Here is a 16,071-nt window from a genome sequence, read left to right on the forward strand (position 1 = left end):
TTTAAGAATTAGATTTTACTGTAAATTTTAGTGTTGGCCATAAACTAATACTCGTAGCCAGTAATATCCAATTATTATTACTTCAAAAGTGCATTAGAATCTTGCGGGAATGTCAGTAACAGCGTGAATTTTTAATACTTTTCGGCGTACGATACGTGAAAAGGTTCTACTACACGCAAAGTACTAATAAACAATGTCATCTTGCAACTTATAGCTTGCATGGGCTTTGAAGAAATACCATTTTTGTGCTTCATAGTGTCTTGATCCCTGAAATGGATTTTCGGAGAAAAATCCGCGTGAGTCGTTGACAAACCGAGCCAAAGCATAGCGTAGCAAAAGCCTACCTGTGCCAAACTCTCTCTCTAAACGAGTCACACGTATACAAGTACGCAAACACCTTTCAGCCTTTCAACACATGTCAGAGTAGTTGCTGAGTTGAACGCTGTTCATGAGCAGATGCCACTACATTCAGACCTCAAATTATGGGTCGGTAATACAGTTTGGGTGGCGACACGAACATCTATAAGGTGATAGGTCTATGCTGTACCTCGTCTGTGTTGAAACCAATTATGGCGAGGTAAGAGATACTTTTTACCGTGGGTCGGTGATAAGGATAAAGAAAGCGATCGTATTTGGATCGATTTCGTTTATTTAGTAATTGAAAAGTAATTTAGTATGCAATTCTTCATTTGCAGTGTTTTCATTTTTCTTAGCAGGGGCAGTTATTTTTCATGTCTATTAACTTTACCGACCTGTATGAATCGGTGGAATATGGTTCTCAGAGTTACCGTTTTTAAACATACAGTGCGCAACACAAGTCACAGTTCTTTCACGAAGTTGTTACTTCAGAGGTGGCACCAGTCAGGATATTCAGCAGTAGTAAAGCTAGTAATTTATGTCTTTGCAATTGCATCTGAACGTGTAGACTTCATTACTGGTCTCTCAGAAAAGTAATGCCATACAACGCTCACATACAGATAGTATACAATGTATTATTCAAATATTGTATTTCATTTGCGTGTATTTTACAAGAGGTCGTATAAAAATTGCATTGAAAATAATGTGCTCGCAAAGCACAAGCACGTTGCTCGAGCATATGAAACGCGATAGAAAGTGTAACATACACAGAGTATCACAAGCTTGCTGAAAGCAGGCATGTTTGAGGTAGTCTGTAATTGACCGGTTCAGCAATCGAATAAAATGCTGCAGATTCACTTCCTGGTGTCCTGAAAATGCTCCGAACGCATTTTCAGGAACGGACTACCAAATTCTTTCCAGAATTCATCCACACGAGGCACTACAGTAAACTCTCGCTATGGGCTCGCGCTCGGGGCTGGCAGCGAACGCTTAACGCATAGCGTCGACGATTCCAAGCCGCCGATGGTGCAAGAGAAAGACAGAGCGTAGGCACGTGAAAGACGAATCGAGACAAAATTCTTTCGCCCACTCCCGCTCGCTCTCGAGTTCTCTCACTCTCGATTGAAGGATTCCAAGAAATGATGGGGATAGCGACGAACGTTTAACGCATAGTTGAGATGAGCCCATAGCGAGAGTTTACTATAATTCCCCATCATATATTATGACCCCCCCAATGCCCATTTCAATTTCAAACAGTTCTCACTCGCCAACTGAAGAGTCAATAAAATTTGGCACTTCCATAGTTCACGTAACGAGCAACTCCGATACATGTCTAAACATTTAATAAATTTGTTAAAAGACTTCCCGACAAATCAGTTCACCCAAACCACCCTTTCATAATCTCTCCGATATATCCTTGGCATTCTCTCTGCCATTAGCGATCCTAGATCCAAACTGAAAGGCCCTTTTAGGAAAGTTGGCAGTGTTTTGGAAGCCTAGTTTGCATGCCAGCAATCTCAGAAGTAATTTATCTCCTAAACCCGACGGCATTTTATCCGTTGGGTAGCACCTCTCCCACGGTTTGAGTTGCTGAACATATTGTACTATATCCTCATCCAGGTACGGCAATCTGGATTGTTTCCCGTGATCAGACACGATACGATCATCGCGACCTAAATTCCTCTCAGAAATCCTCGCCAATTCGATGCTCAGTTCCTGAGCCAAGGCGTTCCAGCCCTTGTGTTTCAAGATCGTTCTGTGCCTCATGTACCCCCCAAACAATTCATCCGCGCCCATGCCTAGCAGAAGCACCCTGCACGGCGATTCGTAGACATTGCCAGTCGCGGAAAGCGTGCCCCTCGCGCGACTCGCGAACCACACAGCGCAGCCCAAGCTTTCGTCCAATATGGTGCAAAGCGGGTGTAGTAAATTAGAAATCCGCGAGGAACGGTATTTCTGAAGCTCTGTCTGAGTAACATTTACTTCTACAAAGTTCCATTCCCTCTTCGGGCAGATCTTCAGAAGCTCCAGAAACGTCTGCTTCCCAGTCTTCCTATCAGGAACATCGTACTGCTGCTGCGCACTGTGCTTCTCATTGTCCATACTAGATTTCCTGCACGCGTTAACCGACTTCTCGAACGCAACGTTAATCAGATCGATGCATTCTGCTTGCGGTACATACTTGTCGGCGATTAACGCCAAAATCGCGGAGTCCAAACCTCCGGAAAATAATATACCTACCTTCGCGTGGTCGCACGTAACGTTCTCTCTGCTTAAAGCCAGTTTCGCGCAGTCTTTGCAGAATCTTGACTGTTTCCTCGTTCTAACTTCCACGGCTTTGTGAAGGAGTTGCGACAAGTGCTCCACCCGTTTGTATATTTCTTTACCTTCCAACAAATATGCTAACGTGTCGTAAGAACTCTCAAAGTAAGGGCAATTCTCAAAGAATTCCAAATCCGTAACGCTAGGATGCAAGTGCAGGCTCGTGTATGTATCAGATTCCAACACGGTCTCTCTGATATCGATGTCGACGCTCAAATGCATCTCCAAAGCTTCGATGACATCGGTGAATCTCAAGTCCGGCTCTCTCCACGGGTAGCAAGCGAGGTTTATTCTCGGGTTAGCTAGGTTCATCACGAAAATGCCGATTGCAGGGACCTCGACAATCCCAGTTATCTCTTTGCTCGCAACAGATGTTAAAGTTAAAACGTTCTCATCTGTATTTGACTTTAGGAGCAAGCTATGCCGCCCTATAATATCTCTGCCGAAGTACAAAAGGCTGCTGGATTTCTGATAGTACACGAAACTGTACGGCCCCTGTATTTCTTGAAATACAGATACGACGTTCGAAGACGATTGCAGAGCGCTCAGCACCACATCTGTATCGCATATATTATCTTGAGCCTGAAAGAGCAATGGTTGGTAACTGCTCGAGACATCGGGCCAAGTAATAAGTCCCAGATGATGTACAGCGCTTACCAAATTCCCAAACAATACGTCTCCGTTCCAAAGGAGAATATTGCCGGTGGAATCTACCGCAGGTTGCGAAGTCAAGCTCGGACCTTGCATCCATAATATGGACGCAGCGAAATGGCCGTCCCAATTCTCGGTTAAACGTTGGAACTTCTCGGCGACTTCGTCAGGGCCACGGGCGACAATGAAGTCCTTGCAAATGCTCCACTGGCAACATGCAAATACATTCGAGAGGGGGTACTTGAATAATTCAGTGATCTAAATTAAGGTGCCATTTTTTCTTCGGGTTTCCAGGGACGTGAGATATTTTTTGTTTTTTAGTTACATTATTACGAAGTTAGTAGAATTTTAATAGCAAACTCGTGGCTTCGGTTGATTATTTCGTAACTTCAAAGAAGAAATACCGTATCGGGGGCAAATGATTACCTTAGATTTAAAATTGAGGACAAAATCGGGGACACAGATTGTGTTCTGAGGTTTGTCCCTGGAAATCGCGGACGAATGGTGGCCTTAATCTAAATACATATTTTACGCATTCGAATAACAATACCTCGTAGGAAGCACCTCCATTATTCTCGTGGCTTTGTGAAACGCAGCAGAATATTCCACACATTTTGGTACCGGCGAGGTTATAAACATAACCTCAAACTACAAATACAGTATAAACAAAACTATCTGGCGATATTTTTTGATATTTTCACAGCCCGCGCCTTTGCGATCGAATACTACGGAATTCTACATCCAAACGGAGGAAAAAATGTTCTCCAAATCCCTCGTAGTTATCAGCTAAATATAATCACGATCGAGCAATGAAAACAGAAATCGGAGAAAATTTATAAATAAAAATTAGTTCCTCGAGAAACATACGTTTCCTATGTAAGGCAATTAAAACGTATTTATTGCTGATAGATTTAATTACACGTTCGAGCAAAATTCAAAATACAAAACCTAGTAATTCCGTATTAAAATAAAATTCACTAAAGCTTGAGTTTTATCTACAGAGTGCTTTTCTACCACCCAACGTATCTATGATAAGATATTCTAAATTCCATCCTATCAAATTGTATTAAGTCCCAGGTAGAATTTATTCAACAATTTTTTCCTGCACAGGTCATTCGAACTTCCACGTGAAATTCTCGCCATATTGTTAGACATTGGACATTCTTGAGGCAGCATTAATTAGTAGATCCTCAGAATTGGACGTTGGACCGTTATACACAGCGATACGATAATTCAATATTTATTCCTACCTATTCAAAGTGCAATTCTCGAGTTTACATATCTCCGCGAGCATTTCGTTGATCTCGACGTCGTCACTGCACTCCAATAGTGTTCACTGTAGTTGCACAAGCTTTCTCACGGCCTTTGACAGCTCGATCTATTTACAATATGATCAATACGGGGTACGTATGCAAAAACTTATAAAACGCATCCTTAACCCGCCGCGGGCACAACCGGGTCGTTTATGTTCGGGTAAATTGCCTCTTAAACTTTCCTCCGAATTTTTATTTTTCCCAATTAATCCTTTAAACATTTAACCCAAAGAACGATTGTATAAGACTTGAATAAGCATAACATCAGTTTGTCAGATTTTTTGAAAGTCAAAAACATTAAAAAAAAAACAGCCGTGACCATAAACTACCCAGTGTGCCCACGGCGGGTTAAACATTTCTGCAAGTCATTCTTATTGGTCACGGTTTTTCGTATTCGTATCTTTCGATTTAATATAATTGAACTATATAGAAGAATTGTTTTTCTGTCTATTATCTAGCATCACTGAGGAAACTTAACTAAAATGGTGTAATAGATTGGAACAAACAGAGATACAGAGATTTGCAAAATTTGGCCAGAGTTTGCACAGATTATAATTTCAAACGTCGAAGATTAGATTAGCAAACTCACACTTTCATGATTTTATTGATAAACATAGATTCCTATTGTTAGATTAAATTAATACACCTGCCTCACTTTGTCCTGCAGCTTTATGGTACAATTATATACAGCACGGATGTTTAATATGTATTTTATATAGGAAACTTGCTGGGCGCACGATTTTCATTACCGGTGCGTCGAGGGGTATTGGGAAAAGTATCGCCTTGAAGGCGGCGAGAGATGGGGCGAATGTTATTATCGCAGCTAAGACTGCCGAGCCTCACCCGAAATTACCAGGCACCATATACACCGCAGCTGCAGAAAGTAATTACCATGTTTTATAATCGGAGTAACGAATCGTCAGATTACAATGTGGAGATAACGTTGATGTGCATTTCAGTCGAGCAAGCCGGTGGGAAAGCATTGCCGTGCGTCGTTGATGTAAGAGACGAAGCACAAGTAGTTTCCGCAGTAGAAAATGCTGTTAATAAGTTCGGCGGTATTGATGTTGTTATAAATAACGCAAGTGCGATTTCTTTAACAGGCACGGAACAGACGGATATGAAAAAGTATGATCTTATGAACAACATTAACGCCAGAGGAACGTTTTTAGTGTAAGCGTATAGATATTAATCACACCAGTCACTGGTGACCTACATATCGCAGAATGCAACGACTGATAACTTCTATTGACTAACAAGGGGAGGGCAGGGTGCGATAGACATCGATTTTGACGAGCCTTGGGACGATGGATCTGCGTCGAAAATAAGTAAATAGGCGTTCGAGCATTTAAGGGGGTTTACGCCTTGTTGGGCCGAAAAATAGATAATTCTTTGTGAATTTTTTCTACAAAAACGGTTCGACAAATTAATTTGAAGTTTGGCAGGCTGTTTTATTGTATCTTGAACTATTGTTCTGAATTTTTGTGTGACGGGGGAAAAAAAACATCGTCGGCTGTGGGGTTTTAGTGGGAAAAATCCCACACAACCCGCCTCCCGGGGAGGATTCCCCTCTGGAGGTGTCGGGACGCCAGGGTAATGTGGGATTTTTACCCTACTAAAACCACACGGCTACCATGAAATGTTTAATAATTTACATGCAAATATCTCTGTTATTAAGGCCGGACACCTATTCACTTATTTTCGACATAGATCCATCGTGCCAAGGCTCATCAAAATCGGTGTCTACCACACCCTGTCCTCCCCTTTTAAGTTCATATCAATACCACGTTGTAATCATTTAAAGGTCTAAGGCGTGTCTGCCCTACTTAAAGAAAAGCGCCAACCCGCATATAGTAAATATAAGTCCGCCACTGAGCATGAAGCCGATATGGTTCAAGGATCATGTCGCCTATACGATATCCAAATATGGCATGTCGATGTGCGCCCTTGGTATGGCAGAGGAGTTTAAAGAGGACGGTATCGCTGTCAACGCTGTTTGGCCGAGAACTGGTAAATCTCAATTTAACGCTTCGCCTTCTTCGTTGAATACACAAAAGTCGGATGTTGACGTTTTATGCTTTCATTTAAGCCATTCATACGGCTGCGATTGAAATGCTATCTGGGCCGGGCTCAGACAGTAACAGTCGCAAACCGGAAATAGTGGGCGATGCTGTCTACGCTTTGATTTGTAAAGACAGTAGATCCGTTACTGGACAATTTATGAGCGACGAGGAGATATTGAAGGGCGAAGGGATTACTGATTTTACTGATTACGCGTGCAATCCAGGTGAGCTGGGAATGTACAGACATTCGAATGCTGTTTCGTTTTCTCCGGGTGTTACGGTTTTCTTTTCCTTCTTTTAGCAAACAAGGATAATTTGATGCTCGACTTCTTCTTAGAAGATAACTTGGCACAATTAACTTTACAAGACCGAATGATTCCTAGAAAGCAAAAGAAGACTGATGGCGTGCAGGATGCTGGTAAACCGGAGGGGAAGATTTCTCGAATATTTTCTGTCATCGAAGCTAATTTGAATAATGACCTCGTTACCAAAACGGGCGCTATATATCAATTCAACGTTAAAGGTAACCAATGTTCTGTAATAATTAAGTATTCCGCGATTGTTATCTCGTAAATTTTATAGGCGAAGAGACCGGTACCTGGTACCTGGATCTTAAAAACGGTAAAGGAGCGACGGGTAAAGGGGAACCAAGTCAACCGCCAGATGCTACTTTGACAATGGAGTCTCAAAACTTGTTCGCAATGTTCTCCGGTAAGTATCGATACAGAAGCGAAACATCAAATTCAAGTTCGTAATAATAATATACTCGTTTTCATTTACGTAGGGAAATTGAAACCAACGTCAGCTTTCATGACAGGGAAATTGAAAATCCAAGGTAATCTTCAAAAGGCGATGAAGCTGGAGAAGCTAATGGGCTTCTTAAAATCGAAACTTTAAAGATGACGAATGCAATGATATATCTCTTCTTAAGCAACATTCATGCGTTAGTTAAAGGCATTGAATATATTACACGTTTATACGTTGAAAGTTTCATGTTACTTTTTGTAAACATTCAACGTTGAACAGGAAGTGTAAAATATATTTTCATATGTTGTAACATATTTCATAACTGTGAAAGAAGGTAATCTTTCGTGTAACACACTCGTAATTGTTACTGAATTGTATTAATCACATCTTTAATATATTTTTTATATACTTACATGGATTCTTAATACGCGTTACTTCCCTTATGAAAAATAAGTGGACGCAAGATATACTCTGTCACTACGCTTTTCGCTTCCTCGTAAGTGCCGAAGAAAATAAAACCTCCCAAAGTTATCCAGAGGACTCTAGGCCCCACGCCAGCGTAAAGTCTGCAAAATTGACGAAGCATTTATAATAAATGTAAACCATAGAAATTTTCACGTAATCAATTAAAACCGGTTATTTTCAACTAAATTTACGAAAAATTTAATTCCTCCACCTAGAAATTTGAACGTAATCAATTATAATTAGAAACTAATTTCAACAAAATTCACGAAAAATATAGCTTCTCCAACTGGAAATTTTAACGTAATGATTTAAAGTAGAATTTAATTTCAACATAATTTACGAAAATTTTTGCAAATTTTGTAAATTTCAACTAAATTTACTAAAATTTAGCTCCTTCGTAATAATTAGCGCGTTTCTAAGTGTAAAAGAAACAAAGCTCTTACCCGCGTACGCCTCTTTCACTATATACATCCCGAAGAACCCGCGATATTTTCAAGTTCGAGGACTGCGTACTTTTGTGGGCGAGCATTATTCTCGTCTTCACAACGTCTAGCGGTGTAGTAAGGGTAGCAGCGATACCACCTAACAAGTATCACACAATCAGTGCTGTACCAAATAAGATGCCAAACTATTACAAAGCTGCGAACCTGCGATTGCTCCGCACACAGCACTTTCCACTGGAAGGACATCTCTATTTACATTCAAGCTCCACGTTTTCTTAAGATACTCCCATATCGGAAACTGTATCAAACTAAACGGCATGTCCCTCAAAACAGTACTCCAGTAGCCCCGATACAGCAATGCCAGGCTAATATCTTTCGTGTGCAATACTAAAGCCTGCTTCCTCTGCTTCACAACTTCGATTGGTACTCGTATCAGGCACGCTACCTTTACCACAAATACAAATAAATTCATATGAACTCCAACGCTCAAACTACCTCTCTAACATTACCATTTCCGCTAAGGACGCCGCACCCATATGAAGCGCAGAGTGATACTTTTCAGGGACCCTACACTGCGCTACAGTCTTGATACCTTCGTAAGTTACAAAGAACAGGGACGCTGAAATATTACAAACACCATAAGTGCTTCCCATCGCAACGCTGCATAATTTACAAAGTGCTTCATCCGCGCCTCGCATTTCTATACCTACCAGTTGGCGCTGAACCGATCAGCACAGGAACGATTCCTTTGTACAGTCCAGAGAAGCCCCCGGACCTTATGAACCCTTGCCTAGCTTGCAGCCGTGTCTTTAACGTGTCCAGTGGATACAAAGCTACGTCGACAGAAGTGCCGGCCAGTCCTCCCGCCTATTTAAAAGTACGAAACAGGTTTTCATACAGAGCAAACTGAATCCTGCAGGATTTTACATTAATCTTCGCAGACACTGGATTAAAATACAGAAAGATAAAAGCGTGGCTCACTTACTATTAACGACGCGACAAAAACAAATTTTGGGTCTGTTAATTTTAACTGTTCCCCGCATGATGTCATTTGGTATTAACATTTAACGAGAGTGGATCGCTGCACAAGCCTCATGCGTGTGCGGGTGCTTCTAACCTAACGCCATGTGCGATAACGCGCGTGTTCAGATTTACATAAGTTTGTTGTTGGAAAGAAAAATTGGGTTATCAGAATAACGCGTCTATTTTATTAGACTGGCCTGTGGTATCGACATCTTCGAATTGTCATTACAGGTACCTTATAAAATGAACGAATAACTAAAATACTGTTTCAAACAGAAATGAGTTGATATTTCGAATTTCAACTCTTATTTTCTTTCAATCGTGGTAGAACGTAATATATGTAGCAACGAGTTGAAGACGAAAGGCTCGCCTTCTTTGGAAGATCTTCTGTGAGATCTGAAGAATAAACTAATCCAATATTTTTGATTATTATAATTCTATCTAACGCCTGAAAGTGTAAGCGGAATTCGTATCCGAAGTTCCGCGGGAGCTCATTGATTGCACAGAGTGAGGTATGCGAAAGCCGTCCAGCATCTGGTGTTCCTTTCCGAGGCTGAATGATTGACTGGACAAATTAGGCCCGTAAGACGAAATGCCCGAGCTGGGAATATTCCTGCAAATGAATAGTATCTTTTTGTGTCTTGCACCATCGGCGACGTCTTTTTTTACCTTTACCTTGCTTGGTTTCTGTTAATGCTAGGGTTCATCGGGGTAGACAAGTCGCCCGCATTTAGCGTTCTGTTGCGCATCTCCATCGCCGCGAGTTTCTTCTGCATTTCCATGTGCTCGACTTTCAGCTTGAGGTACTTGTCCTTGAGTGGTTTCACGCTTTGAGAAAGATTGAAGTAGTGGGATTTCAGCATGTCGTACTTCCTGTCCTGGAATTCGATTGAGCAATCAGGTATATCTATAGAATGTGCCGGGAGGTAAAGGGGCTCACAATTTCGTTGAAACGCTGTAGCATGATTTTTATTTGATTATTTTGGAAGCCACATATTTTGGTCAACGAATCCAGCGACTCGCTGAGCGGGGCGAAGAAGTTTTCCACTCTCGATAGGGAGGGCTGCTGCAGCTCCACGGAGAAGACGTCCAGCTGCTGGCATTGGGGGCACTGTTTCTCAGCTATGTACGTAAATGTTTAGAGATTAGTAATCTTATGTTCTTCTTTCCTAGGAGTTACTTCTATTAAATTACTTTACGAATCACGTTGACGTTTGCAGTTCGTACATTGTCTGGTTCGGTTTTATATGTACCTTGTTGAATGCACCCGTTACAGTATATGTGGCCGCACTGGGTCAAGCAAAATGGTTTCTTGCCTCTGTTGACGCTGGTGAAACATTTGTTGCAAATAAATGCTTCCATGTTTGCTGCTTGCTGAAAGCAAATACCTGCTCTTCTTAAAAGCAGATTTTTCCTCTTTATTTCTCAGTCAGTTCACGTAAACACGGGAATCGGGAAGGGCATGTATTACTGCCAGAGAAATACTATTAATGCAACAATGTTAAATGGGAATTGATACTGCGCAATTCGAAGTATATTACAGCTTGCCAATTAACAATTGAAGCTGCGTTCTGTTTGCAATAGTATTATTACTGAATTGAGTATCGCAATAAAATTCTTACCGTTTAGAAAAGCGAGCGAAATTAAGATTCGTTTGAATGGAATTCAATTTCAAATAGCAACCGCGGCGCTAGTTGTCCCCTCTCCTCCGATGGTAAAACAGTTTTCCGTTATTAACTACAGGGCGTTTCATATATCTTCATCCGAACTTTGAAGGATCACAATTCGAAAGGGAAAAGAATTTAGAAGCACAGCTTGCGGGGAATTCTTTCGTCGATTAATAAAATTTACAGATCATTCTAGATCACAAGCTACCATTTTAGATCTGCAAACGGGTTATTTGAATTTTCATTACAGGCTCACAAAAAAAAAATTGGAAACACGACCTTTACTATTTTTTTTTCTATTCCAGCCAATTGCATTTTTTTCCAAAACGACGAAACACGCCACCTAGCAAACTAATCCTTCTAGCTTCTCAAAAAAACTCAAGTCGTTTGGACCAATTTATAAAATGTTATGCGATTTTAAAGAGTGTACGATTATGGCTGTGAGCCACTGTAGATCGCTTTAACAAGCTGGGTAATTGAAACTTTGATTTGGTTACATTAAAGCGTAAAGATAATTATCACACGCATATACTTTATTATCGTTACATTTCCATTGTAAGAACCAAGCTTCGTACGAGCAGCCCAGCTTCGTCATTCAGAAAGAAAAATCGTAAACTAAGAAAGTTAGATACGCAGATGCAATCGTACAGTAATTAATAAAGTACATTTATCGGCTGGAAAGCCAGCAAAACGCATGACCTAACGGTGTATAAGAAATTTCATTTGATAATCGAAGTTACGTATCCGAGCGAGCCGAACGCTTCCGAACCGAACCGAACCGAAACGAGATGGTCTAAAAATACTTCGCATAAGGGAATGGTGAGGGCTCAGTGAGGCTGACCGAACCGAATCGAGCGCTCGTTTCCTAGGTCGAACATTCGGTCGCGCCTAATATTCTCCCAGAAGAAGATGGACGACGCGAAGCTGATCACGATGGTTAGGCAGCACCAGGAGCTCTACGACATCGATGCCCCGGACTATTGTAACCAAGACGTGCGGCTGAGGATCTGGGAGATTATCGGTACGAAACTGGGAGTGACGGGTAAGTATGACTCCGTAGAATTCCGGGAATCCTGATAGCTTAGAAGATTAAGAATCGGGATACCGTTTCCAGCGAAAAGATGCAAGACAAGGTGGAGCTATCTGAGGGACCTCTACACGAAGGCTCTGAAGAACCGGAGTGCAAAGCGCGTAGAAGGGAGCACCGCGATGAAACCGTGGAAGTACGAAGCGGAGATGGGATTCTTGAACCCGTTCCTAGGTAGCAAGCAGAAACTGAACCCGTACATCGTCGGCAAGAGGCGGAAATTGAATCGACCGATCGAGGCGGCGCCAGTAGAAGAGATCGGGACGGATAACAATGTAAAACCCGTTTCTCCGCCTTCCACGCCGCTGAACTGCCCGTCGCCGTCCTCGTCCACCCAGAATTCCACCAGCGCGTTAAGGAGGCTTCACGTAATTGCCCCTCAGACGTTCGTCCAGGATCACGGCCACCATCACATGGCACCACCTAACGATGCTCTAACGAAGTACTTCGTGGCGGTGGAGGAGACCGTTAGAGGATTCCCGCCAGCGTTGCAGGTGAAAGTGAAGTCCGAAATATCGAGGATAGTCCATCAAGCCGAAATGGAGAACATACAGCAGTCCCAATTCGAGCCATTCTTGCAGACCACGCAGGACCTGCCTCAGCTGCAGTTCTCGGTCGATAACCAGGGGCACGCACAGTACGCGTTCGAATGCGCCGTGACGAAGCAAGAGCAACCTGGATGAATGAGATGGAATGGCTTTTAAGAGATTGTTTCGTTCGAAACACTGACCAAGCCCAGTGCTGCAATAAGCAAAAATATGCACGTGCTTGGGGCATCAGGAGGAGGGGAGAGGCGTCATAGAAATTTTCTGAATTTTAAAATATTTCAAAACTTTTCTGGGAAACACTTTTTAGTCAAATTATCGGAAATACCTAAAATATCGTACATTCCGTTGAAGTGGCAACCCTGTATAAGGGGGCCTCAATATCTTTTTTAAGTGCTTAGGGCCTCTAAAGGTCTTAATCCCGGCCCTGATCGCGCCATACTGTTTGGTGATGGACGAAGATGATTATGAGACAGCAGCAGTACGATATCGGTCAATTTTACTGTGGACTGATGCTTTTTCATTGAAATCTGATTAGCTTGTGATAAACCTTATTGTTCCTACTGTTTTTTTTTTAATAAAGATGGTGACTGGATATAACCGTTGGTTCCTCTTGAATCGATCGGAAGTAGTGTACCATTGAATACAAATATTTGAAGTGACTGAGGACCTACCTTCGATGGATTATTCGGTACTTATCAAGTTTCTAGGGTGCTGGGAGTCCATTACCATTTAAGTGTCACGTGCAACGTTATCGATCGCAATCCTACTAGCGGTTCGAATAGAAACTAAATATGAAGTTTCATTGATTCGCAACGCTTAAACGGTATCTGTGCGCAGTCGGTTAATTTTTACTTGGAATAAAACGTGTCTTCCCCAAGATTCTCAGCTTTACTTTATCTTACACACGTATACATGTAGAGTGGGCAGCAGAAACTGTAAAATAATACCAGGCTCTAAGTATTATCTTAACACCAATCTATTAGATATGGGATCTGCTGGAACTATCTTATTTCTTCGATCGATGCATCGCCACGTGGTTCGCAGGACCTCGCAATTATCTGAAAAAAATTATTTTACCCGTCGAGTTCAACGCCATCTTTCTCCTCGTTCTCGAAGGGTGTCTTGAGAAGGATTCACGAGCATGCGGTGTTCGTAATATTAAATAGAAATGTGTTTTTTAGGGGGAGTCAGCCTGTGAACAAAAGCCACGAGGAACTTACAAAACAGCTACGATACCGCAAGCCAAACGACCCCCAGAGTTGCCAGTGGTTAATGAAAGCTTATGGTTGCCTTTTCCCAGATCGTCCACGTCGGAATGGACGACGACCGAGCGACCAAGGATGCCATGCGGCCCAGTGAGAGAAATGATGGAGTCCACGATGTCCACGTGTGCTTCCCCTTGCTCGTTCGCTTGGATGTTGCCCAAATCGCCTACATGCCTCTCTTCATCGTTTTTCCCACCGTGATGCATCTGGGCTCAGTAAATTTTCGACAGATAAAGGCACACGGTTAATGTGTAGTAATAGGACTGCTACGAGACAACTTGGAAAGTTGGTACTGAAAGAAGCAGGAAAGATAATTAAATTAGTTTCGTTTCTTTTACGTTCGTGGGATTGTAGTGGGCGCCTGCGGACGTGCAACCATCCCGCGTGTTCCCCTTCTCGTGCACATGGAAACCGTGCAAGCCTTCCCTGAGACCGTACAACGTGCCTGTGACATGGGAAGGCCCGTACGGCCCGTCTTGCATGATCGTCAATTCTCCTGTCACATTTGCCATCGACGCATCGTGGGGCACCAGGCGCACGATCGCGCACAGTCTGTTCTCCTGCTGCATATAAATGTAATGTTAAAGAAATTAACGGAAATAGAACGCTGCGAGGAAAATAGCTGCTCGAAAGAATTAGAAAGAATTTATTTGAATTTTTTCAATTCAAATTTTCAAGTCGATTTCATTTAATTTTTAAACTTTCGAAGAGCGTCGTATGTGAACTTACATCTGCAACGGCCACGGCCAGGACACCCAACAGCAGTACAATCACTCGATTCATCTTGATTACCCTAGAAGGATAGAATTCACATGATGGGGCACTGATTGTAGCATTGACTTACTATCTAACGAAGGATCGAAATTTACTACAATCTCATTTACGTGGAATACCAAGAATCACCGATCTTAACTGCTAGATGAAAATTAGCTGTACATACACTGTTCATAAGTATTAGGTAGGGTTTGTCGGTTTCTAAAAACCGGGTTTTTTTTATAAATTTTTAGAACTCGAAAACCGGTTTTTAGATTTGAAAACCAGGGTTTATATACTAGAATTAATATGTAAAAATGAATTAATTATTTAATTAAGATTTAATTAACATTTTCACTTGAAGTCGCCTCGGAGACAAGAATATTGTAGTAGGCAGTAACAGTTTACTGTAAAATTAATTTTTATGAGTTCATATTTTCTGATGAAAAATACTAAATGAAATAAAGATTGATAATTTTTTTTGTACGGATTTTAGTTATTTTGTATTTTTACTTATTTGGTTTTGCATAGATGGAATATACTTTATTTTGTTATATTTTTGTAATTCCATAAATATTAAAAAAAACTGAAATTTTTAAAATACGTACAAATGTATATTCATTATTTTAATTATATTTTTTGTGAAAATTCGGAAACTGGTTTTTGGGGAATAGTGGAATTCGAAAACCGGTGTTGTCTAAACCCTAGTATTAGCGCACCTACTCTGTGTGGAACAATAAATGTGAGCCGTTGCAAATTCGATTATAGGATCGCAGAAATTTTTAAAAATTCAAAATTATTTACTCTGTACCAAACATCATATTTTCTGAAAATACCGCAGGTGCCCTAATACTTACGAACGCCGGTATACATATATACAAGATGGAAGCAGAATTGATAAAGAACGCAGCACGATTACGACGAGTTATGTATATTGAAAACTGTCCAATGCGCAGATCAGTAAATACTGCGTAACGAATCACCGCGATATCTCCAACCTTGATTGGCTTGAAACGTCGAAAGTGAAAGGAAACGTAGCACGCACTTGCGGGTGTGTTATTTATTATTCTCCACGGACTTTATTACACGGAGTACACAATAAACAACGAGCGATATAACAAATGAAACAATGAAGCGCAAAAGAGAGGTTCAGCGTGGAGCTGCTATTAAAGCTGACCTTGAATGTTAAATGCTCACGAACCGCAGAACACTGACTGACTGACTGACTGGATGCTGGACAGTGTTCGGTTTATAGGTGGCACGAGTTGACCGGCTGGCGCTCGCATCCCCACTGTCAGGTTGCTCCAAAATTGTTACGAAATAATTATAATCGCGCGATATTATGTGACGTTGCACACGAGAACTGA

General features: G+C 41.5%; 6 protein-coding genes across 12 annotated transcripts; 2 read left to right on the forward strand and 4 right to left on the reverse strand.

Annotated features, from left to right (window-relative positions):
* Positions 1-990: 990 nt before the first annotated feature.
* Positions 991-4,695, reverse strand: LOC143376026 (asparagine synthetase domain-containing protein 1). 2 transcript variants are annotated; one of them, XM_076825813.1, is made up of 4 exons: positions 4,581-4,695; positions 3,881-3,978; positions 3,337-3,537; positions 991-3,261 (listed from the first exon to the last, which is right to left on the reverse strand). In XM_076825813.1, exons 2-4 carry the CDS (start codon positions 3,941-3,943, stop codon positions 1,753-1,755), a joined length of 1,773 nt encoding a protein of 590 aa, XP_076681928.1. In that variant the 5' UTR covers positions 3,944-3,978; positions 4,581-4,695; the 3' UTR covers positions 991-1,752. The 2 variants fall into 2 exon arrangements, with proteins under 2 accessions (XP_076681928.1, XP_076681927.1); XM_076825812.1 differs by having other exon boundaries at positions 3,881-4,116; positions 4,581-4,686.
* LOC143376029 (mitochondrial S-adenosylmethionine carrier protein-like) lies at positions 4,452-9,485 on the reverse strand. Its single transcript, XM_076825818.1, has 7 exons — positions 9,347-9,485; positions 9,072-9,228; positions 8,871-8,980; positions 8,566-8,806; positions 8,362-8,500; positions 7,867-8,019; positions 4,452-5,517 (listed from the first exon to the last, which is right to left on the reverse strand). Exons 1-6 carry the CDS (start codon positions 9,410-9,412, stop codon positions 7,875-7,877), a joined length of 858 nt encoding a protein of 285 aa, XP_076681933.1. The 5' UTR covers positions 9,413-9,485; the 3' UTR covers positions 4,452-5,517; positions 7,867-7,874.
* On the forward strand, positions 4,594-7,865 carry Hsdl2 (Hydroxysteroid dehydrogenase like 2). Of its 2 annotated transcripts, none has more exons than XM_076825815.1 (8): positions 4,594-4,733; positions 5,363-5,526; positions 5,603-5,816; positions 6,448-6,653; positions 6,733-6,930; positions 7,008-7,229; positions 7,289-7,417; positions 7,491-7,865. In XM_076825815.1, the coding sequence occupies exons 1-8, from the start codon at positions 4,720-4,722 to the stop codon at positions 7,601-7,603; spliced, it is 1,260 nt and encodes a 419-aa protein (XP_076681930.1). In that variant the 5' UTR covers positions 4,594-4,719; the 3' UTR covers positions 7,604-7,865. The 2 variants fall into 2 exon arrangements, with proteins under 2 accessions (XP_076681930.1, XP_076681931.1); XM_076825816.1 differs by having other exon boundaries at positions 5,747-5,816.
* A 315-nt stretch (positions 9,486-9,800) lies between the features above and the next one.
* LOC143376031 (uncharacterized) lies at positions 9,801-10,803 on the reverse strand. The gene is made up of 4 exons (XM_076825820.1): positions 10,638-10,803; positions 10,325-10,506; positions 10,060-10,262; positions 9,801-9,997 (listed from the first exon to the last, which is right to left on the reverse strand). Exons 1-4 carry the CDS (start codon positions 10,744-10,746, stop codon positions 9,826-9,828), a joined length of 666 nt encoding a protein of 221 aa, XP_076681935.1. The 5' UTR covers positions 10,747-10,803; the 3' UTR covers positions 9,801-9,825.
* On the forward strand, positions 10,384-13,744 carry LOC143376030 (uncharacterized). The gene is made up of 3 exons (XM_076825819.1): positions 10,384-10,510; positions 11,921-12,093; positions 12,166-13,744. Coding segments are annotated over exons 1-3 (831 nt in total). The 5' UTR covers positions 10,384-10,508; the 3' UTR covers positions 12,822-13,744.
* LOC143376032 (uncharacterized) lies at positions 13,556-16,044 on the reverse strand. Of its 5 annotated transcripts, none has more exons than XM_076825825.1 (5): positions 15,882-16,044; positions 14,681-14,744; positions 14,290-14,511; positions 13,907-14,157; positions 13,556-13,744 (listed from the first exon to the last, which is right to left on the reverse strand). In XM_076825825.1, the coding sequence occupies exons 2-5, from the start codon at positions 14,732-14,734 to the stop codon at positions 13,741-13,743; spliced, it is 531 nt and encodes a 176-aa protein (XP_076681940.1). In that variant the 5' UTR covers positions 14,735-14,744; positions 15,882-16,044; the 3' UTR covers positions 13,556-13,740. The 5 variants fall into 5 exon arrangements, with proteins under 5 accessions (XP_076681940.1, XP_076681936.1, XP_076681941.1 ...); XM_076825821.1 differs by having other exon boundaries at positions 14,290-14,514; XM_076825826.1 differs by lacking the exon at positions 15,882-16,044 and adding an exon at positions 15,562-15,870.
* Positions 16,045-16,071: the final 27 nt, after the last annotated feature.

This window comes from Andrena cerasifolii, chromosome 13, assembly GCF_050908995.1.
Source record: "Andrena cerasifolii isolate SP2316 chromosome 13, iyAndCera1_principal, whole genome shotgun sequence".
In the NCBI taxonomy this organism is placed as follows: domain Eukaryota; kingdom Metazoa; phylum Arthropoda; class Insecta; order Hymenoptera; family Andrenidae; genus Andrena; species Andrena cerasifolii.

What these genes read in the sequence shown, in the direction of transcription:
- LOC143376026 (XM_076825813.1), bottom strand. Translation starts at nt 3,943, where the DNA reads ATGTGTGGAATATTCTGCTGCGTTTCACAAAGCCACGAGAATAATGGA. An exon ending in ATGGAGGTGCTTCCTACGAG is followed by an intron (nt 3,538 to 3,880) that starts GTATTGTTATTC and finishes GCATGTTGCCAG; the next exon opens with TGGAGCATTTGCAAGGACTT. An exon ending in ACGTATTGTTTGGGAATTTG is followed by an intron (nt 3,262 to 3,336) that starts GTAAGCGCTGTA and finishes TTGCTCTTTCAG; the next exon opens with GCTCAAGATAATATATGCGA.
- Hsdl2 (XM_076825815.1), top strand. An exon ending in TGATTACGCGTGCAATCCAG is followed by an intron (nt 6,931 to 7,007) that starts GTGAGCTGGGAA and finishes TCCTTCTTTTAG; the next exon opens with CAAACAAGGATAATTTGATG. An exon ending in ATATCAATTCAACGTTAAAG is followed by an intron (nt 7,230 to 7,288) that starts GTAACCAATGTT and finishes TAAATTTTATAG; the next exon opens with GCGAAGAGACCGGTACCTGG.
- LOC143376029 (XM_076825818.1), bottom strand. Translation starts at nt 9,412, where the DNA reads ATGACATCATGCGGGGAACAGTTAAAATTAACAGACCCAAAATTTGTT. An exon ending in TTTTTGTCGCGTCGTTAATA is followed by an intron (nt 9,229 to 9,346) that starts GTAAGTGAGCCA and finishes ACTTTTAAATAG; the next exon opens with GCGGGAGGACTGGCCGGCAC. An exon ending in GATCGGTTCAGCGCCAACTG is followed by an intron (nt 8,981 to 9,071) that starts GTAGGTATAGAA and finishes GTAATATTTCAG; the next exon opens with CGTCCCTGTTCTTTGTAACT.
- LOC143376030 (XM_076825819.1), top strand. An exon ending in TACGAAACTGGGAGTGACGG is followed by an intron (nt 12,094 to 12,165) that starts GTAAGTATGACT and finishes TACCGTTTCCAG; the next exon opens with CGAAAAGATGCAAGACAAGG.
- LOC143376031 (XM_076825820.1), bottom strand. Translation starts at nt 10,746, where the DNA reads ATGGAAGCATTTATTTGCAACAAATGTTTCACCAGCGTCAACAGAGGC. An exon ending in TAACGGGTGCATTCAACAAG is followed by an intron (nt 10,507 to 10,637) that starts GTACATATAAAA and finishes TTACGTACATAG; the next exon opens with CTGAGAAACAGTGCCCCCAA. An exon ending in TACAGCGTTTCAACGAAATT is followed by an intron (nt 10,263 to 10,324) that starts GTGAGCCCCTTT and finishes ATCGAATTCCAG; the next exon opens with GACAGGAAGTACGACATGCT.
- LOC143376032 (XM_076825821.1), bottom strand. Translation starts at nt 14,734, where the DNA reads ATGAATCGAGTGATTGTACTGCTGTTGGGTGTCCTGGCCGTGGCCGTT. An exon ending in TGGCCGTGGCCGTTGCAGAT is followed by an intron (nt 14,515 to 14,680) that starts GTAAGTTCACAT and finishes ATTTATATGCAG; the next exon opens with CAGGAGAACAGACTGTGCGC. An exon ending in CCCACTACAATCCCACGAAC is followed by an intron (nt 14,158 to 14,289) that starts GTAAAAGAAACG and finishes TACTGAGCCCAG; the next exon opens with ATGCATCACGGTGGGAAAAA.